The sequence below is a fragment of the Sebastes umbrosus genome, chromosome 2, assembly GCF_015220745.1.
Source record: "Sebastes umbrosus isolate fSebUmb1 chromosome 2, fSebUmb1.pri, whole genome shotgun sequence".
NCBI lineage: Eukaryota > Metazoa > Chordata > Actinopteri > Perciformes > Sebastidae > Sebastes > Sebastes umbrosus.
Genome location: NC_051270.1, coordinates 39,593,406 through 39,615,560, shown reverse-complemented (window position 1 = coordinate 39,615,560; position 22,155 = coordinate 39,593,406). Strand labels below are relative to the sequence as shown.

The window sequence follows — 22,155 nt, the reverse complement described above, 5'->3', positions numbered from 1 at the left end:
TCACTCTCTCCCTCCCTCTCTCTCTCTCTCTCTCTCTCTCTCTCTCCGCCCATCTCTCTATCTCTCTATCTATGGTATATCTATCTCACTCTCTCCGCCCATCTGTCTATAGTATATCTATCTCTCTCTCTCTCTCCCTCTCTCTATCTAAAGTATATCTATCTCACTCTCTCTCTCTCTCTCTCTCCCTCTATCTACAGTATATCTATCTCACTCTCTGTCTCGCTCACCCTCTCTCTCCACCAATCTCTCTATCTACAGTATGTTCTCTCTCTCTCTCCTGCTCTCCCTCTCTCTATCTCTCTATCTACAGTATATCTGCTGAGGAAATACCAAGCACCGCCCACCAGCCGGGAGCACAGCCAATAGGAACGCTCTCTCTCTCTGAAATGACCTGTGATTGGCCAAAGTCTCCCGTCACGGGCTAGATTTTTCTAAAGCCTGAAAACAGAGCCATGAGGAGGAGCAGAAGTCTAGTTTACAATATGCTGAAAGGTTATAATGGATTTTTTAGCCAAAACATTCCGCCTTTAACAAAGAAGTTTAGAGTTAAGACAATTTAGTGTAAAAACTATGTCATGTTTTCTGTTGGAAGAGTGTTGAGCCTCAATGATGAGAGCAGACTTGAATAGAAGAGGACACATTTCTCACTGCTTAAGTTTTCAACATAAACGCAGACTAAAGTTGTTCTAAGGCCCTGTTCAGACCTCTCCACACTGCAGAAGAGTTAGTTTAGCTCTGAGAATATCTAGTGAATGTACAGTGGACGTTTGTGCAGTAATAACTGCTGCAGCTCCTCCAGACCAACAGAGGTTTCCCGTGCCTTGTGAAGTGACGGGGCTCCGCAGAGAGAAACGTTATCGTCTCCGACCAAAACTCCGGTGTCTCCCGTTCCCTCCGGCCGCGGTCGGGAGGCTGAGGCAGGAAAAGCCAACACTAGGATCAGCATTGATTCATGGAGAGACCTTCGTCTGGTCAGCTAACATTACTGCCAAGCAGCTAAAATATAGAGTGATATTGTGCTTTTAGCTGACGTGTGTCGCCTCACTGTTTTGAGCGATGTCATTCATGTCTATGTAGAGCGAGTCCCTTTAATATAGCACTAGAACCTTTGGCAATTGGGATAAGAAATCACCCACATATAAAGGGTATTCCAGCTGGTACAGCAGAATGTCTTGTTACGCTTTATGCCGATGATTTACTTGTTACCTTAATGAATCCTGAAGTGGGTGTTCCTCATCTTTTACAATATATTAAAACATTCACTCAAATTTCTGGTTACACAATAAACTGGGGTAAAAGTGAACTTATGTTTACTGGAGAAAATACAATTTTACAAGATTGCCACTTCAAGATTGTTCAGGACTATATCACATATTTAGGACTCAAAATCTCAAAAAGTCCTAAACTTTTTTGATAAATTAATAACGCAGCATAGAACTAGAGGAGCATAGAGGACTCTGCCCCTATCTATGATTGGTAGAGTAAATGCCATTAAGATGGTATCTCTACCAACATTCTTATATCTCTTTCAAAATTTGCCGATATGGATCTCGGCTAGAGACAGCTAGAAGCTAGAGACAATTATTTTAGATTTTATTTGGGGTTATAAAAATCACAGACTATCTAAAAAAAACAGTTATTCAAGCCCACTTTGGATGGTGGTCTGGGTCTTCCAGTATTTAAAGTTTACTAATGGACGGCAGGGTGGCTGTGGCTCAGAGGGTAGAGCAGGTTGTCCACCAATCGGAAGGTCGGTGGTTCGATCCCCGGCTGCTCCAGGTCACATGTCGATGTGTCTTTGAGCAAGACACTTAACCCCAAATTGCTCCCGAAGGCATAGCCATCGGTGTGTGAATGAGTATTTAGATTAGATCCTGATTGGCAAAGTTGGCACCTTAGCAGCCATCAATGTATGAATGTGTGTGTGAATGGGTGAATGCTGACATGTAGTGTAAAGCGCTTTGAGTGGTCGGAAGACTAGAAAAGCGCTATATAAGTCCAAGTCCATTTACCATTTACTGGGCAGCCAATGCTAGGACACTGGCAATGGGGTTCTCCAGACCATGAATCACTCAATCTTAGCTCCATGAATAACCCCCTCTAGCTAAAACTGGAGCTTATGTCTTTAATAAAACCGTATTCCTAATTATCCTCCTTACTCTACACTAATCTTGCATCTGCTATTAAATCAGGAAGTCATAGTTTTGTTGTCAGAAATTCACTGAAAAGTCTTGGTCAAGTTAAACATATCTACAAAGTCCCTAGTATTTCGATATATACACCATTTTGCCACAACCATGCCTTTACGCCAGCATTGCTGGACAATACATTAGCTGTATGATGTGTGAAAGGGCTGAAGTGCATAATGGGCTTTTATTTACACAACAAGTTTGCATCTTTTGGTCAATTAAGCTCAAAGTATAAAGTATAATTTACCACACTCCAATTTTTTTCGTTATATGGAACTTTGGCACTTCGTGATGGAAAACATTCCAAATTTTGCATCCACTTGTGAGAGACACGCTTTTTGAGAATTGCTTTCTCTTTCACCAGAGAGTAAGATGCTTATCTCCAAATTTGTGAATTATTTCTCTTAAGATTCTAACTGTATTAAGAAGGCTTGGGAAAGGGAAAAAAACACGTATGCTGCGCAGAGCTTCGTCTCTCGCAGCCAGTTAGTTCATTCTAATAGAAAACAATGCAATCAAACTGATTTAGTCACTGACGCTGGCTCGCGTTAAATAAAGATATTCCACGTCGTCTTTCACCTCCAGAAGCCAGACTGTTGTTTGTCTCCTTAGACTCTACTTCTATAGCTTTAAACTGTAGTTCCGTCAGCTCATGTGAGGGAATGTCGCCCCCTCCTGGTGGAGCTAGTAAATGCACCTCTTACTTACAGATTGTTTCTACAGATTTGCCACGGTACCATTTGGAATTAATTACGTAAACAAACTGGAGGGAAGTTGCAAATGTCACGTGGCCCATAAATGCACAGGAAGCTATCTGAAAATGCGCAAATATCATTCCACATGTAGAAATGTATGCATAAATGCATATATATCACTTTACATGTAAAGCTATAACATTTTTATGTGGAATTAAAATACGTATTTACAGAGTAAGTTATGCGTATTTGCAAATCACCCTGTATTTTTGTGGCCGTGACAACACAAATACAAAAATATGTTTGTGGGTAGTGAAATATTTGTAGATCATGGTACATATTTGTGAATTGTCTTCTGTGGATTACAACTGTTATCTACAGATCTGCTGCGGTACGAATCGGACAAAATTCTGGGCGCCTGGGTTAGCTCAGTTGGTAGAGCGGGCGTCCATGTATTAAGGCTTGGTCCTGACCGCGGCGGCCCGGGTTCGAATCCGGCCTGTGGCCCTTTCCGCATCCACTCTCTCTCTCCCCCCTTTCAAGACTCTATCCACTGTCCTGTCAATAAAAATGGAAAATGCCCCCAAAAAAATAACTTAAAAAAAAAAAAAAAAAAAAAATCCGTAAACAAACAGGAAGAAAGTTACAAATGTCATGTGGCCCATAAATCCACACGAAGCGATCTGCAAATGCGCACATATCATTCAACATGTAGAAATAGATGCACAAATGCGTATATATCACTTTACATGTAAACCTTAAAATATGTATTTACAGAGTAAGTTAAGCATATTTGCAAATCGCCCTTTATATTTGTGGATATGACTTTACACAACACAAATACAAAAATACATGTTTGTGGATCGCTATATTTAGGAATAAATTGAATTGTATTGAATTGAATAGTGAAATATTTGGAAATCATGGTACACATTTGTGGAATGTCTTCTGTGGATTACAACTAATAAAGTCCAATAAAAACTTCCATAACGGTCATGTATATTTTGGGTGTGCTCACCCCGTTGATGCGGGGCATCCCTGCGCTGCACTCCACACAGCAGGCTTGTTGGACCAGCTCCCTGGCAGCTTCCTCCTCTCCGTCTTCATATGCTGCCCGGATGTTCTCCAGAGTGGGAGAAGTAACCAGTGCAGAGCCGTGCCCCGGACCCTCCACCAACGATGACTTGGCTCCCATTTCCTCCCCAGGGTCTGACGAAGACAGAAGAAGACAGATACAGAGGGACAACGGTGGTCAAATGGGAGTTAAAAGAGTATTTGTGAGGAGGAATGGGATCATACGGAGGTTTGTGGCAGCATGCTGCAGGTTGAACACACTGTATTACTGTAGTCCTGTTAGCAGCATGCACCCAGAACTAGGTCATGAACCAGAGTACAGCTGAACAAGTTAGTGCACACTGTGAAAGAGTAATAGCCTCTGGTGGCAGGTAAAATAAGCACTTGACACTGAACTCACATCACACACAGATATAGGTATTTAAAGGTAAATAATTAGGGATGCCCCGATACCACTTTTTTTCAGACCGAGTACGAGTACAAGTACTTACATTTGGGTACTCGCCGATACCGAGTACCGATACGAGTACTTCTCTGTGCCAAAAGACCCTCGTTAACAGCCATCTGGAGGGTGTGAGCGACACACGGCAGGCTGGGGAGTCGGAGACGGACCGGCTCTAGGTCGGCCTGGAAAGGGTCGGGGCGAAGGTGGCTCACGGCCGCAGCTTTGCAGGGCTTCCCCCCCCGACCTCGCCACACCATGACGGGGCTCCCTGCTCCTGGTGCGACTATCGACCGGGGTGGACTGTCCTCAGTGCGCCCCAACCACATCGTGCTGCAACCCACCCGACCCGTATCGAAACACGGACCAAGGAGTCTAACGCACGCGCGAGTCAGAGGGTGCAAGCAAAACCCTGTGGCGCAATGAATGTGAGGGCCGGCGCGCGCAGGCTGATTAGGGATCCCGGCCCCGCGGGGTCAGGCGCACCACCAGCCCGTCTCGCCCGCACCGTCGGGGAGGTGGAGCGTGAGGACCCGAAAGTTGGTGACGAGAGGTTAACATTGCGCTGCTGTAAAATGGTATTGGTGCCGTTGTATCGGAGCCATTTTGCGAGTACGAGTACATGAGCACAGTATCGGACCCGATACCCGATACCCGATACCCGATACCCGATACCCGATACCGGTATCGGTGCATCCCTACAAATAATAATACTAATACTCTTGGGCTCAAAAAAATCTGTATTTAGCTCCAATTATCTATAGCTAATGATGGTAAATGGTTGTAGTATTGAGGCTTCCCAGCCAGATGTGTGGTAAATGCTTTCATTTCTTGAGGATTCATGTGTAAAATTGAATTTGTGCATATTAGAGTACAACGAGCAGGTGAGACATTGTTGCAATTTGTGCAATATGGGTTAATGGGATCTGAATTAAACAAATAAAAACATACGGTTAGGTGTTCTGCTAATACACAACAGACAACTGACCTCATAGGCACATGGTTGTGAAACAAAAACAAAACACAGCTAGATTTAGTGTCTAGATTTTTGACGACAACATCAGAAGCAGCATCAGACCACAGTTATCCAGGATTATAACCAAAATATAATGAATTCAGGCATCTTCCTACAAATTGCATCAGTCATCATAAAACATAGGCCGCAGGAAGAAGCAGCTGATATTTTTCATCAAAGCCCAGAACTGGCCTATTAAAACGAGTCCTTTTCATCAGAATCCAGTTATTGAAAAGTAGGTTTTCACATACAAAGAATTTGCTTTGGTGTATTGGTCAATAACATAAACACAGTGAGAGAAAATGAAATTCAAAATAAAAGCAAGTAATTAAAAAAATCAAGAAAATAAATAAACTGTCCACACACTGCTACACCTACGTTCACAGCTAGAATGCCACCAACAACCTCACACTCACCACCAACACACACACACAGTCTGTTGGAAACTCACTAAAGTTACGCAGACTGCGTGTGGCGGCGGCGAACACGAAGCCTCCGGCAATGCTAGAGCTGCTAACGTAGCACAAATACACACACTGTTTGTAGGACACTCACTAAAGTTCCACCGGGCAGACACACAGCTGACAACCTGCTAAACTAAACTAAATGTGTGGTGGAGACTTTTACTGGGAAAGTGGCTGCATGTCTGCGACACTACACGCAGCATCGTAGCTGCTAAGTTAACGCTCCCGGACGGTGAACTGGAGACTCCTGTCAACCAATATCTGTTGTGCTCCTGCAGCTGGTACACCGCTGCATACGAGGCACACATCTTGTCAGTTAACGGTTAATAATCGGTTAACGAGGGTCGGTTATCGGTTAAGAAAATCTTTCAAAATGAGCATCCCTAGCATCTATCCCTGAAATATATGAAGATTTCTTTAAAAATTAGCATGCAAGTTAAAATGACTGAGGACAGTGGTGTGACAGCTCAGGCATCCACATCAGGAGATGGCACACCATTTTTTTTTAAACACATCATTTGTCCTGTTAACCATCTGCTAATGAGATGGGACCCCTGGTTTCTGGCTTGGTCTTGCGGTATCAGTTTTGAGACATGTCAGATTGAACGTCATTGGAAAATAAATACGAGCTGAGACATTTCCTCATGTCACTGTCTGCGTCACTCTCACATTTAAAAAAAAAAAAAAACAGCTTTGACCATTGGCACAGGTTTTGCCAGCTTAATCAAATACATACACATCAGCATGGCATCGACATGCATGTTATCTATGAGCGCTTATAATGGCACATCAGCTAATGTATTCTGTGTCATTTGATGCTGTGTTCTGATTGGTTGGTTGTAGCAAACACGTCTTTGGTCTCCAAAGCCTTAAATAAGCTGCCGGTGAATGTGTTTATAGTAAGATAGAACCACTGTTTTAACACTGCCGACCAATGTGATGCAGAATCCATCGTAATACCATCATCACCCTCAATATTGTGACAGACAGTGGGGATGTCACGATACCAGAAATGTAGTAGTCGATACCAATACCAGTGAAATTCCACAATTCTCAATACCAATTCGATACCACGCTAAAAAACAAAAGTAAAACGATAAATCCCATGTACTTCAACACACACTCCTTTATTACCGTTTGCATACTGGTCTTTGTTAGGAAGTTAAACAGGTCATGATTCTCTCTCTATTATCTATTTTATATTGCTGTGAAGACATCTCCTTCAAACAACTACTGTATATTTATTCAAGTTTCTGACCCAAAGCTACATTTTAAATGATTACATTTGAAAACATCATGATAACGTTATCATTTACCTTCGCCCAATACTCAGTTTTACTGAATAAAGCCTCATGAACGCATCATAATGTAAATATCTCGTCCTGCCGATTTCAACACAGATTTATTCTTCACAATGTAGCTACTTTGGTTTCTGCCTTTTCCTTTTCTTTATTTTCCTAAATAATGGTGTCTTGTAAGCCCCTTTGGGGCTGGGCGTATTATTGGACCGGGGATGATAGTAACACCTTTTGTTCAGCCTCAGTAACTCAATGGTTGTTTGTGTTAGATCTCTCAAACTTTGATACACAGTACCCATATTTTTCTACTACAAATAAAACTCACTTGGATGTCTTCTACACCATCACACATTATGTGAGTTAAAGCAGCAGTGGGTAGAAATTAAGCAAATATGATTAAAAAAAAGTTATTTTTATAAAACGGTCACTATATCCTGACAGTAGTGCAGGAGACAGGTTAATCTGAAAAAATTACATGCTTCTGTGTCCTCTGGTGTCCTCCGGTGCTCCTAATGGCATTTGCAAGATTTCACAAACCGGAGAAAACAAGCAGTAAGAGCTGATCTGGAGCCTTGCCGTCTCTGAGCAGCTGTCAATCACTCGCAAACTCTTATCAAACGGTCAAACTAGGCAGCGCTGATCAAATATGAATCAATGTTCTGTTACTGTAACGCAATTTATCTTGCTTCAAATGTTCTCAGAAACAACCAGAAACCTCTGCTCGTAACTAAAACACACAGTAATAAGAGCTGCCCTCACAATGATGGGGAATCTGGGCAGTCAGACTGGTTATTCATTTCACCAGCTAACACTTCTGTTTCCTCTTCCAGCTGGGTTTCAGCTACATAAAGGCAGGGTCCTGCAGCCCAGTGGCTTTCTTCCTATGAATAATTAAGACAGAGAGAGTCTCACTGGGCTGCTGAGGCTATATGAGAAAGCCTGAGGGAGTGAAACCATTAGACACATGTGCACCTTCCCATCCACAATCAATACTCCCGCTATCACGGCCTGCCTCGGCCTGCCTGGGAAAGCTAAAAGAAGACCTGGCAACATCACCTCCATTACTGAATTTCCTCATTCACTTGTCAATCTGGTTGAGTCGGGTTTTAGTTTGGAGCTGAAAGGGAGAATACATTCCTGACTTCTGTTACATGAACAAACAATAGTGAAGACTAAACATCAGTGTGATCAGCAGTGGATGTGACTACAGAGGAGGAGGAGACTTGAGAGGGAATTGAGGATCATTAGTTCACATGGCAGAAATGAAACACAGGATCATGTTACAGACAGCACAAAGACATAAAAACCTCCAGTGGAAGAACAATATACCAGCTAGTAGGGATGCACCGATACCGATACCAGTATCGGGTATCGGGTCCGATACTGTGCTCATGTACTCGCACTCGCAAAACGGCTCCGATACAACGGCACCGATACCACTTTACGCCAGCACGACGTTAACCTCTCTTCACTGTCTTTTGGGTCCTATCGCACGTGCTCACGCTCCACAATGGTGCAGGCGAGACGGGCCGGTGGTGCGCCCGTCCCTCACTTTCATTGCGCCACAGGGTTTTGCTTGCACCCTCTGACTCGCGCGTACGTTAGACTCCTTGATCCGTGTTTCAAGACGGGTCAGGTGGGTTGCAGACATCGCCGCAGATCCCTGGCGCCTTTTACGTGGGCCGAGCCCCGTCCTGGGGGCACGACGCGGATGGGGCGCACTAAGGACAGCCCGCCCCAGTGACACTTTGGCCACGGCCCCAGGAAACACCTTTGTCCCCAGCCTTTCTAAGCCGACGTAAAGCCGGTCGCGGCGCACCGCCTCGTATGCGGGACTCCCCAGCCTGCCGTTTGTCACTCACACCCTCCAGCTGGCTGTTAACGAGGGTCTTCTGGCACAGAGAAGTACTCGTATCAGTACTCGTATCGGCGAGTACCCAAATGTAAGTACTTGTACTTGGTCTGAAAAAAAATTGTACCGATGCATCCCTATTATCAGCTAGGGATGCACTATTCCAACCTTTTCTCTCTGGATACCAGTTTTGACATCTTAATTCAGGGTATCTGCTGATATAATGTATCAACCTGATATCAGTGCTTTATTTTTTCCCAAATTTAAAATCTGTAAGCAAGGAGACATGAGGCCAGGGATTGCCATAGCCCGTAAAAAAAAAGGTTAGTGAAAACACTGAATTTTATATTACCATTGACAAAGAACCTATTAATGTTGATCGATTAAGTCATGGCCAATACCAACATCCAATCCACTTAATAAGGTCAGTATCAGCGCCTGTACAGATTCAGCAGATCACGTCAGTGCATTTATAATACCGGGCTGAAAGATCTCATTTCCACCTGGCTGACACTAACAAAGTATCTGTATATGGACATCTTACCTGGATCAGAAAAAGATTGTTAATGCAGGTGCAACGGACAATTATTTTCAGTATAAAGTTGACTAATGCATTGATTGGCTTAATCATTCCAGCTCTAATGTAAATGCAGCAGAACACATTGCAGTCTGAATGCTGTCAGATCAGCCAGACCACATCTGGCGCTGGTCCGGCTCACATTAAGCACATCTCAGCCAAATGATAGCTGTACAGTTTGGCCACATTCTAAAGAAAAATGAATCACCCCAACAAGTTGAAAGGTCATCTGCCATTTCAAGCTGCACGTCAAAAAAGTTAACGATGAGCCACATTAACATTAGCATAGTTAGCGAGGCTACTCGGATATCATTCAGATACAGGTTAATACAAAGTGGACATGTGGACTTAGTAAAAATCTCCGTGGATGGTAGGTCCTCCCTGCTTGTATTAGGTCTATTATTACCTTTTTTATCATATAAATGATGGCACAAAGCATTTGAAGGTGGTACAGAATTAGGGATGTCCATAATTAACCATTTAACGGTTAACCAACATTAAGCATTTTAACTGATTAACGCTATCGGTTAAAACGGTTAAAAGAAATGTTAATAAGAACTCAAAAGCTGAGCGGCTCGTCTCTTTAAGGAGAAAAGCTGGTCCACCTTAACAGCCCACCTTAAGAGGCAGAGTCGGCGTTGCAGGATACAGGAAGTCGGCTCCGGTCTCTGGCTCTCTTGAGCGGAGGAGTTGTAGTTTCGTAGCATTTATTCACCGACAAATAAACTACACACACTGCTACACCTACGTTCACAGCTAGAACGCCACCAACAACCTCACACTCACCACCAACACACACACGGTCTGCTGGAAACTCACTAAAGTTACGCAGACTACGTGTGGCGGCGGCGGCGAGCACGAAGCCTCCGGCAATGCTAGAGCTGCTAACGTAGCACAAATACACACACTGTTTATTGGTCACTCGCTAAAGTTATGCCGGGCAGACAAAGTATCGTTACACCGGGCAGACACACAGCTGACAACCTGCTAAACTAAACTAAATGTGCGGTGGAGACTTTTACTGGGAAAGTGGCTGCATGTCCGCGACACTACACGCAGCATCGTGGCTGCTAAGTTAACGCTCTCAGATGGTGAACTGGAGACTCCCGTCAACCAATATCTGTTGTGCTCCTGCAGCTGGTACACCGCTGCATACGAGGCACAAACCTTGTCGGTTAACGGTTAATAATCGCTTAACGAGGGTCGGTTATCCGTTAAGAACATCTTTCAAAATGAGCATCCCTACTAGCAACAATATAATAAAAAGCAGGGAACTGAAAAAAAAAGCCTGATTCGACAACAAAAAGCTAGTGCGGTGCCTAATAGAATTTCATTCAGTGCTTTCAATGGACACTTTTAGCTCTCCACATGCTCCACATGCTGACTCAGCAGCATTTCTATTTGAAAAACAAAGAAGCATTCTACTGTATAGACTTCAGGGACTCAGGGAGTGATCAGTATTTTACAAAATGACCATCGCATATCAGCAGGAGATCGTGGGTGCTGCTGATCAGTGTCAGTGTGAAGCTTTCAAGGGGATTTCCACCTCGATCGTCTCTACACTGAACATTAATCAACTGTTTCACTTTCACTCCGTCAGTGCTGGACCACAAGAAGGAACCAGCTTCACAGCCACTGTGGACGGTATTCAACGAAGTATTCCTAACACGCAAAACACACACTGGTGACACCATCATTAATAGTACGAGCCCATAGCTAAATCAATCGCTCTCAACCTTGCAGTACACACAACCAATGGACAGTGATTACATTAAAACTAAACTTTTGGTAGCTGGTCGAATGATCTGTTTCCCCATCAGTCTGCTGGACAGGAGACTGCTACAGGTCAGTTACAGTCAGTGCTCAATGGAAAGACTCTGAACATGTACTCAGTTAAAGGTCCCATATTATAAAAAGTGACATTTTAATGTCTTTTATATTATAAAGCAGGTTGAAGTGCTATATAAATACTGTGAAAGTATGAAAACGCTTAATCCACAGAGAAACACACACAGCCCGTATTCAGAAATTGTACGTTCGAAACGAGCCGTTAGGATTTCTTTCCATTTGTGATGTCACAAATATATAATATTTAGACCATTTCAAAGTTTTAAACGTAAACATTCTAAATGGGTCCCAGTTTATTTCCCGTTGCAGTGGATGTGAATGACATCAGCTGACAGGAAGTAAACATGGACCCAAGCTGTTGCCTAGCAATGCAATTCTGTTGCAATTCCATTGAAATGCACTAAAACGGAGCGTTTCAGACAGAAAGGTAAATACAGGTATATTCAAACAGACAGCATGAGGAAAATAATGGGTTTTTAAACATTAAAGTATATAAACATGTTCTAGTAGAAACCCAAAATACAAGTATGAACCTGAAAATGAGCATGATATGGGACCTTTAAATCAGTGGTGCCATTCTACTGATGAGAAGACTTCTACTGATACTCTGATATCAACACTTCAATTGTCTAACCCTAACAAAATGCATCTGTAAGGTATTCATAAAGTAGTACTTGTTTTCTCACAGATACCAAATACTCTTTGTCACTTTCAGCTGCTTCATGTTTGTACCGCCCAGTGACCCAGTGATCCTGAAGGCCCGCCACAAGCTTCCTCTTTTGATGAAACACTGTCAGTTAAGAAGGGATAACTGACACTATGTAGTTCTGTAAAATGATGGTGTTAGTATCACATCAATTACTTGTGTAAAACATGTTAAAAGTTAACTAACTATAATTCTGAAGTCTTTCGTGAAATCAAACCCTCATCTCCTTATTTTCCTATTTATAGTTATTTTTTCAGCAATAGTCTTTCAATGTATTTATGTAGAGCTATTTTATCTGTAATTAGTTCTGTATATAGCCGTTGTCATTGTAAGTGGTGGAGTCCGCCATTTAAAAAATGACGGTGTGAAGAATAAATAAAAGCACTTTATTCATAGTCAATGACATGGAAATAGAAATTGGGCATACATAATGCACAAAGTAGTAACTTCCACTTTGACGTAAACTGTCCAGATCATGTCCTCCATAAAGGGTTTCTAGTTGTGTCAGCTGGTAATGGAGCTCTCAGGTCACAGTGCTCATCCTGATGCGTCTTCCTTGCTTGTATTCAAGCAAGATTTTTTATATAGCTTTAATTATCACATTTTTGACACTACACACACAAATCTCACACAGCAGGGTGTCCTATCTCTCATGGTATAACAATTAAACAGACAGTGTGTAGGATTTAGTGACATCTAGTGGTGTGGTTGCAGATTACAACCTACTGAGTACACCTCCACTCACTCCTCCCTTTCCAAGACTGCGATAATCTGAGCTGCAGAGTGCAAAACCGCGGTAACGCCGTTCGTCTCGCTCAGAGGCAATCCATACCATAATAACACTACTGGTATTATTCAACTTTTAAAGCCGGCCATACAGTTTAGTGTCAGCTTTTCAACATCCAGCATTCACACCACAATTTCTTCAGAAATTGCCTTCTCTAATTTTATGATGTAAGTTCTAGGCTACAACTTCTGCATACTTTAAGCTACAGAAACCATTCATATGTCAAATTGTTATGCTCTCTGGAAGAGCTCTATATGGAATTCAGAGCAAATTTATCATTGAGGGATTGCCTCCACGCGGCTCTCAACATGGCGACGGCTGCTAACAGCACAAACAGTGCAAACAACAGCAGCAGTACTGACAGAGCTAGGCTAACGTAGGAAATCTGGGGGGAACTGGAGGGTGGGTAACAGTAACCGCCGTATAAGCGCAGTGCAGAGCGGCGGGCATTAACTAGCCAGTGGGGCACAATAGGGAGACTCCCATGCACTAACATGATATGTAGGCAAACCAACTCTTTCTCCAAATCTATAAAAAAGTGGTTACTGGACAATCAAACATGCTGACATAATGTGTGCATGTTTTACTAATTGTCTGTGCTTATCTGCTCTTGTATGTTTCCTTTAATGCTATCAACCTGCCAGGGACTACAGTTGACAATTAGCCAAATCTGGCACATTTACATGATGGCTCATGTTAATTAATGTGCATTGTCCCTACTTAAAGGTCCCATATCATGCTCATTTTCAGGTTCATACTTGTACTTTGTGTTTCTACTAGAACATGTTTACATGCTGTAATGTTCAAAAAAACACATTATTTTCCTCATACTGTCTGCCTGATATACCTGTATTTACCCTCCATCTGAAATGCTCCGTTTTAGTGCATTTCAACGGAATTGCAACGGAATTCCATTGCTAGGCAATAGTTTGGGTCCATGTTTACTTCCTGTCAGCTGATGTTATTTACATACACTGCAACAGGAAATAAACTGGGACAAATTTAGAATGTTTACGTTTAAAACCGCTGTGTCTTTCTCCGTATATTGAGCGTTTTGATAGTTTAACAGTATTTATATAGCACTTAAACCTGCTTTATTATGTAAAAGACCTGAAAATCTCACTTCTTACAATATAGGACCTTTAAAATAAACAAACATATAAAAGAAGCTTGGATTACAACACACACAGAGGGAGAGTGATTTCACCCTCTGCTCAGTACGCCATTACTATCTTTACACTGTAAAGAATTGTTTGCCGCTATATTAATGCTCTGAATGTCGTATAGAGAATCTTTAAGGACATTCATCATCAACTTTTTTTCTACCGTTTATGTTTTTTAAAGCACGAAGCGTTTCTTCTTTTCAGTCGATTCATTTCAACTTCCACAGTATTACAGTTTAGCTTCCAACTTTTCCAGCCATGCATTTCAGCTCTTAGCTTCAGGTTCCAACTCTGCTAGTTTTACATTTGGAATCCCAGGTGTTCTAGTAGTGCAGTACAACTCATTTGAGCTTTTACAAATTGCAGGCAATCCATTTCACATTTCTGCATTTTAAGCGAGCTGTCAGCATCCACACGCATTTTCTGCAAGAAATGCATTTTCTGGTTCTTGAGGGATTTAGACAATGTCCCACTAAAATCCTCCATTAAAACCTGCAGTGTAATACATACATGCATACTTGAATGAAATATATTCAGAGTGCCATCAGAATCAGGTTAATGTATTCTCATAAACAACCGCTGCTGTATTAATGAGCTCCACAGTATGGAAGTCATCAGATCCATCACATAGATCTGCAGACCACACTGGCTGAGCCAGATCGGACATCAATAAACTGATAGCAAGAGTTGGAGCTCGGTACAGAGTAGATTTAAGGCTCAGTCAGTCCTACATGTGCAGCATATAAACAAGGCTCCGGTCAGCGTTTAGCTCAGCCCGTCTGCTCCTCTCTCCTACCAACCTGCTCATAGCGAAGCAGTGAATCCTCCTCTTCCTCCTGCCTCTATTAAATCCAAAGCTGAGTGCTTTCTTTTCATGGCTTCCCTTCAGCTGCTGTGTGGCTTCTACCCTGCTGTCTTCCCTGGATGATCTGCCTCCTCTCTAACCCCTTTGACAGGCTGACGAGAATGGGGGGATGAAGGAGGCAGGAAGGGAGAGGTATGGAACAGGAGGAGGGGGTAGCAGGGACAAGGAGCGGGGGAATGATGCTCCTTTGTTAAAGAGCCACGCCAGCCGCTGAGCTTCCTGTTTCTCTCTCCCTCACACCGTGTCTGCACTGATCTACTGTAATCTTATACAGCACTCACCTCCATTGGTTCCTACTAGGGGTGGAACGGTTCTAAAAATTCACGGTTGGGTTCATGTCACGGTTTTGGGGTCACAGTTTTGGGTTCGGTTCGGTACATTTCTGTTACAGCGAGGAGGTCATGTTCTGATTTCAACATGCTTTTCATTTATTTGGCAAAAATTTGTTAACAAATGTGTTCCTTAACAAAAGTATGGCTTCCATAAAGAACATAAACTCTTCTTCATTGTCAAATCTGAACTGAAAGAATAAATCTTCTACAGTCATTAGTGCAAACTAAAAATGCAGCTTTGTTATTTTCATATAAATATGATGTAATTATAGACTAAAGCCATCAACATAAATTGAAGCATAAGATCAACCAGAACTATACAAAAAAAACAACAACTGTATAACATATGTCTCAATTCCCTGATTATCAGCTCTTAATTGAAAGATTAGTTTTTCTACTCACAAAGTGCAGTATTTGGAGGAATACGGTTGGATTTATGTGCCACTGTGTTATTTAAAAATAACTAATAAATATAAAACACATAACAGGGATTGTGCTACTGGAATTACTGTGTCGCTTTTAAGTGTATAGCGCGGCTCAAATAACGTTACGTTAATCATATGCTGAAATCCAGCGTCCTCCACGACTGCATAAGGCTGCATATCTTTCACTATAAACCTCCCCGATGCTGTAGTTGTGTTTTTACCCTGTCTGAGTCTGAGTCTGAGTCTGAGTCTGAGTCTGAGTCTGCATATAGAGGCTGTTCAAATGCTGCGAGGAGGAGGAGTTGCTCCTTCCTACCCGACTCTCTCTTCCTTGCTCTATCAACGAACACACCAGAGTGATGTCTTCATAAATGGTTCATCATATTGGAAGTGTTGCCGCTAGCATCAACCACACGTGTTGCACGGTGCTCACACAGTCGCTGTTTATCCATTACTTTTTTCCGTCATTTTCATGGTAACACTAAATCTGTAATGCTCCCATACAGCAGAGCCAAACGATGCTGGGGGATCCTCTAACTGGACTTTATCGTATCCACTCGCCATTTCCTAAACTGACTGATAGCCACACTCGCCACTTCACTCGTGCCAACTGAGAGGGAGGCTGGGTCACGCTTCATCAACACATGCACAGTAAAATCTGGTCTCGCCGAAATTGAGCCAATAGCAACGCACGACCGCAGCTTCAGTTACACTGCGCATGTGTTAAACCCCGTACCTCAGACCCATGTCCGCCTGTGTCCCAGCCTCCTTCAATAGGCCTTGATTTCTAGTGTGACAATAAACAGGAGCCTAACTCTACATGAAAAAAATACACAATCGGCCTCATAACTTATTTCAAATGAACAGAACAATTCATACACGACCCGAACCGTGACTAGCTGACCGAACGGTACAGATTTTTTACCTGAACCGCTTCATCCCTAGTTCCTACTGAAGATGTAAATCCCTAAAAACAACTCACATATACAGCATATAGATTCCTTTTCATTTCTTTTTTTTAAATCACTGTAGTGTTTAGGAAAACATTACTCCAACGAGAGGAAATTGTGCATTGGTCTGGGACAATCTTCAGTGGCTAGTGAGTATTTGTGGCAGCAGGGAGGTGTATGTGGGATTGGGTCAAAATAAACTACAGTGTGTGTGTTCATGGTAATATAGGAATATGTCACCCAGCGCAGCAGTGTGGCTCATTGATGTGTTTTTAACAATGGAGCAGAGGGGAATATCGTGTCAGGCTTTGATACACACTCAGTATATACAGTGTTGCTGTATCTGTGAACATATTGACAAGAAGAAAATCACCACACCAATACTGTCATTTCCATCCCTCATACAAATGCTAGTTCACCAAAGCCAGGTAGTGTTTGACCGTGTCTAAAGCTGGCCAACAGCAGGGTCATGAAGGAGGGGCAGATGACCTGCTTTTACCCATCCAGATAGGCCCAACCCCAATCTGTCACCTCCCAAAGGCCTAAAACCCAGAACCCTCAGGGACTTGACTGACGCCACCTGGTAAATGGTTGAGTGTGAGAGGCTGCGAGGGCCTGAAATGGTATAAATATGAATGGGACAGCACTTTACGGTGACATATCACGTTACCTTGACAATGCCAATTGTGGGTTTTTATTTTGCGTTTTTTACTGCCCATCTGAACGTCTTCCAGGCTCTTGCCTTACGAGACTAGAGGTGACTATCAAAACATCTATTAACTTGTTTTTGTCAAACTTCATTAAGCAAAATTAAAAGAGATGGTTGATGAATAAACCAGATGTGTAATATAGTCTAATGAATAAACCAGGTGTGTAATATAGTCTAATGAATAAACCAGATGTGTAATATAGTCTAATGAATAAACCAGGTGTGTAATATAGTCTAATGAATAAACCAGGTGTGTAATATAGTCTAATGAATAAACCAGGTGTGTAATATAGTCTAATGAATAAACCAGGTGTGTAATATAGTCTAATGAATAAACCAGGTGTGTAATACAGTCTAATGAATAAACCAGGTGTGTAATACAGTCTAATGAATAAACCAGGTGTGTAATATAGTCTAATGAATAAAACAGGTGTGTAATATAGTCTAGTGAATAAACCAGGTGTGTAATATAGTCTAGTGAATAAACCAGGTGTGTAATATAGTCTAATGAATAAACCAGGTGGGTAATATAGTCTAATGAATAAACCAGGTGTGTAATATAGTCTAGTGAATAAACCAGGTGTGTAATATAATCTAGTGAATAAACCAGGTGTGTAATATAGTCTAGTGAATAAACCAGATGTGTAATATAGTCTAATGAATAAACCAGATGTGTAATATAGTCTAATGAATAAACCAGATGTGTAATACAGTCTAATGAATAAACCAGGTGTGTAATACAGTCTAATGAATAAACCAGGTGTGTAATACAGTCTAATGAATAAACCAGGTGTGTAATACAGTCTAATGAATAAACCAGGTGTGTAATATAGTCTAATGAATAAACCAGGTGTGTAATACAGTCTAATGAATAAACCAGGTGTGTAATATAGTCTAATGAATAAACCAGGTGTGTAATATAGTCTAATGAATAAACCAGGTGTGTAATAGAGTCTAATGAATAAACCAGGTGTGTAATAGAGTCTAATGAATAAACCAGGTGTGTAATATAGTCTAATGAATAAACCAGGTGTGTAATAGAGTCTAATGAATAATGTTTTTTATGGACCATCTTAAATCCTTACTGTTAATGTTTCTGTGTAAACTGAAATGTGCTGGGCTGAACACCCGCGTGCCGTCCTCTTTGTTTTGATACTGTATCGATTCTCAAAAACACTGTATCAATTTTTAATGAATAGTTTAAATGCAAAGATGAACTCAGTTAATACCTTATTTTATTGGTAAAGAGATGCTCTGTGTATGTGTCCTCTCATAGTCCTGTGATGTTGATGCTACAGGGACTGTGATAAATGCAAATGCAGATCCCACTGTTCTGGTTGCATAAAAAAGTAAACTTTTTTTTATTCCGATTTTATGCATATGATGATGTGTTCTTTATATTACAACAGTTTTCCTTAAATTAGATTTAAAAAAAAAAAAAACGCAATACATCGCCTTGCTTACAGTATCGCAAAATATTGAATCGTAGCACCTGTATCATGATACGTATCATATCGCCAGAATCTCGCCAATACACAGCCCTAGTGGTAACCCTGTGTGTAAGCTATTATTATTGATCAGCACATTAGTCAACAATCCTTCAGAGTTCTGAGTCAGGACAAAGCTCAAACTGGCAACCACACTCGGGACCTCTGAGATGTTGTGTGCAGTCACTGCAACCAGCTGTTGCTGGTCAACAAACAGCTCACATGCTATCTGCTCATATTGTTACACGTGTTAAATACACAGCTTCATAAAACAGCTTTAGAAGGTGTATCAACACTAGCAACTAATGATTCAATTTCATGATAAGTAGAGTAGAGAGAATTTCCTGGTATTTCATTAGCATGGCAGTGTCTTTGTTAAAATGCCTTTAAGCAAATGTTTAATGTGATGCTTGAAATGAGAACTTTTCAACATTATCTTAGAAAACAAGGGGGGGGGCTAGAATGCGCATCGGCAGGTTCGCATCCTCAGGGACTCCTCCCACCCAGCTCATCACCCGTTTGACCTGCTGCCCTCTGGCAGGCGCTACAGGTCAATGAAAGCCCGCACCTCCAGACTCACAAACAGTTTCTTCCCCTGGGCCATACGGACACTGAACAAACAATAAATCTGTGCAATATTAATACACTGAATGTGAATACCTCTATCTGTGCAATGTATCCTTGATGCAATATACACCTCAAGTGAAACTTGTTTACATTTTATTTATTACATCTAGCCTACCTATTTTACAATTACCTCTGTTTACATCACATCTATTTTTATATTTTATACTCTAGTGTTACACTTCTGTTTATACTTATTTATTACTTCTACTTTACCTGTTTTATATTGCTTTATAACTGTGTGTGTTTTATACCTGTTATATGTTTTATCTGCCTCGTTTAGTCTTGTCAGGTATTTGTTTTAAAGCACTGACCAGAAGTGGCAACTGTGAATCTCGTATCTAATACAATGACAATAACGCTTTCTATTCTATTCTATTACGTCTGGTTTATGAATTGTCTGTATCACCACTGCACTGCATTTTGTAAACTATTTTTTGCAATTTTACAATAATATTTGTAGATTTGTTCTGAGGTGTCCTTATCACACACATCATTGTTTCATGTATGATACAGTTAACTGGTTACCACTTCACTCTAGGAGACATTTTCATTGGTTGCTCTTTGTTTTCAAATGCATTTACTTCAATTATCCTTTAAACTTCAAACAGCTTTTAGTCCCATTCAGATCATCATACTCACTTAGACATATTCAACAAACTTTTTTTTTTTAAATCATTCCTAGAATTCTTAAAGAAGTTTGGAGACGTACTTTTCAGATCAAAGCTCCATCAGACTGGAAGAATCAGCCCAATTTACTCAGATCAATTACTTCTTTCCATGATATCAAGACTTCTTTGCTGGCTTATCTCAAATCTACTTGTTCTTGTTTTGGATTGTATTTGCCTTTGTTTTCACTTCATGAACTCAGTATTTTGACATCATGTTATTTTATTATTATTTTCATCTTTATGTTTATGTTCATTATTTCATGTTATGTTGGTGTGGCTTTGGATCAGATGGAGGGAGAGCCTTTGTGTATGTCCCTTATTGATGTTCTATGTTGATTGTTCGGTTGTTGAATTTATGTTTTTGTTTCATTTATTACCATTATTATTATTTATGTGCTTAAATGTTTAGCTTCTATGTTTTGTGCCCGAGGACCCCCTTTGAAAACAAATGGTGCATCTCACAGGGTTCGTCCTCTAATCAATTTTTGAATTAATGAATGAATGAAGTATAATAATCTAGTCTCGGGTCACATCTCTCGCATGCATCCAGGCACCGTCTCTCTACCTCTTCCTCTCCTTGCAGTTCTCATGAAACTCAAGTTACATCCAGTAACTACTATTACTAAGGCAGAACATCGCCAGCGGAAACACCGGGGGTTTTCGCAACTTAATCTTATTAGATTGTGATATTTATTACAATGACGGCTATATCTGCTGCTTTACATTCGACACACAGCCCACTGGAGCAGCTCACCGGAGCAGCTCACCGGAGCAGCTCACTGGAGCAGCTCACCGGAGCATCTCACCGGAGCAGCTCACCGGAGCAGCTCATCGGAGCTCCAGGTTTTGGTCGAACAGTCAACCAGTCACAAACACACAGGATGTATTTACTGTATAGAAACATCCCCAAAGTGAAAAGCAGCAGTGCAACATCCTATATGTAAAAATACTGTTTTATTATCAAAAACCTAAAAGGTGTCTGTCTATCACAGAACACTACACTGTTCCCAAGTGTTAACAGTCCCTAAACAAAGCAACTGTAATGTAGAGACAGTGACATGCCATCTCCCCCATATACAATCACATGTGACTGAAGGTCCATATTGAGTTCACATAATGACACCTAAACCAGTTCCATTCACTACACACAGATGCAGATGTAAATGTAAGATTGAGTTGAAAGACCTTCGAGCCTATTTTGTTACACACTCTGTTCCCAAGAATGAGCTCCAATGCTCAAAGCTTCCATCGATTCTAAAAGGAAAAAGTGCTCCCTCTTATCATCACTAGTTTTAGAAATACAGTCATACTTAAGAAGAGTAACATTTCATGGCTACACTGAATGCTGGGCTCTAACTTAAGGGCGTCCTGATCAGGGACGATTACAAATAAAACCTGGAGTGTTTACAAATGAAAGGAAAAAATAATTTCCAAAAGAAGTTGATTATGAATTGAATGCATGTAATATGAATAAATTAATAAGCTATGTATATGTAACAAATGTTTGTTTTTTTTATAAAATGTGAGCAAATTTATAATAATATTTTCCATGGTGTTATATTGATGCCACCTTCGTATCATTTGTATTAATAGAAATAATTGATTTTAGAAAAACAGTCATTTATAATTTGGACGGCCAACATTTACTTTGGGGCAGTTTAAATTGTATTTTGGGATGATTTTCGGACAGTGGTCAAATCAGGTAAGTTAGGGCCTTGACATGCAGATAATCCAGTGGACTTGTCTCGGTTTTTGTAAATAGCTGTACTTAAGTCCCTACAGAATTTTGCCATTTTGTAATCACATAAATGAACATAATAAAAACTAATCCTGTGAACCGAATATTTTGTCCATAGCAATATTACATAATATGATATCATATAATATATATATAGTAATTGGAAGAGTGCTTAAAAAATCCAGACCAACCCAACAAAGCAGTTTTCTTATAAATATACTGCTGCCTGAGAGACTTTCTC

The 22,155-nt window shown here is 41.1% G+C and overlaps 1 protein-coding gene across 1 annotated transcript in view; it reads right to left on the bottom strand.

The window, feature by feature from the left end:
* The window catches only part of lrrk1 (leucine-rich repeat kinase 1), a 115,899-nt gene that overhangs the window by 85,464 nt on the left and 8,280 nt on the right, over nucleotides 1-22,155 (bottom strand). The window contains 1 exon segment of the mRNA XM_037747324.1: nucleotides 3,906-4,096. Within this exon segment, the coding sequence (XP_037603252.1) occupies nucleotides 3,906-4,096 (191 nt within the window).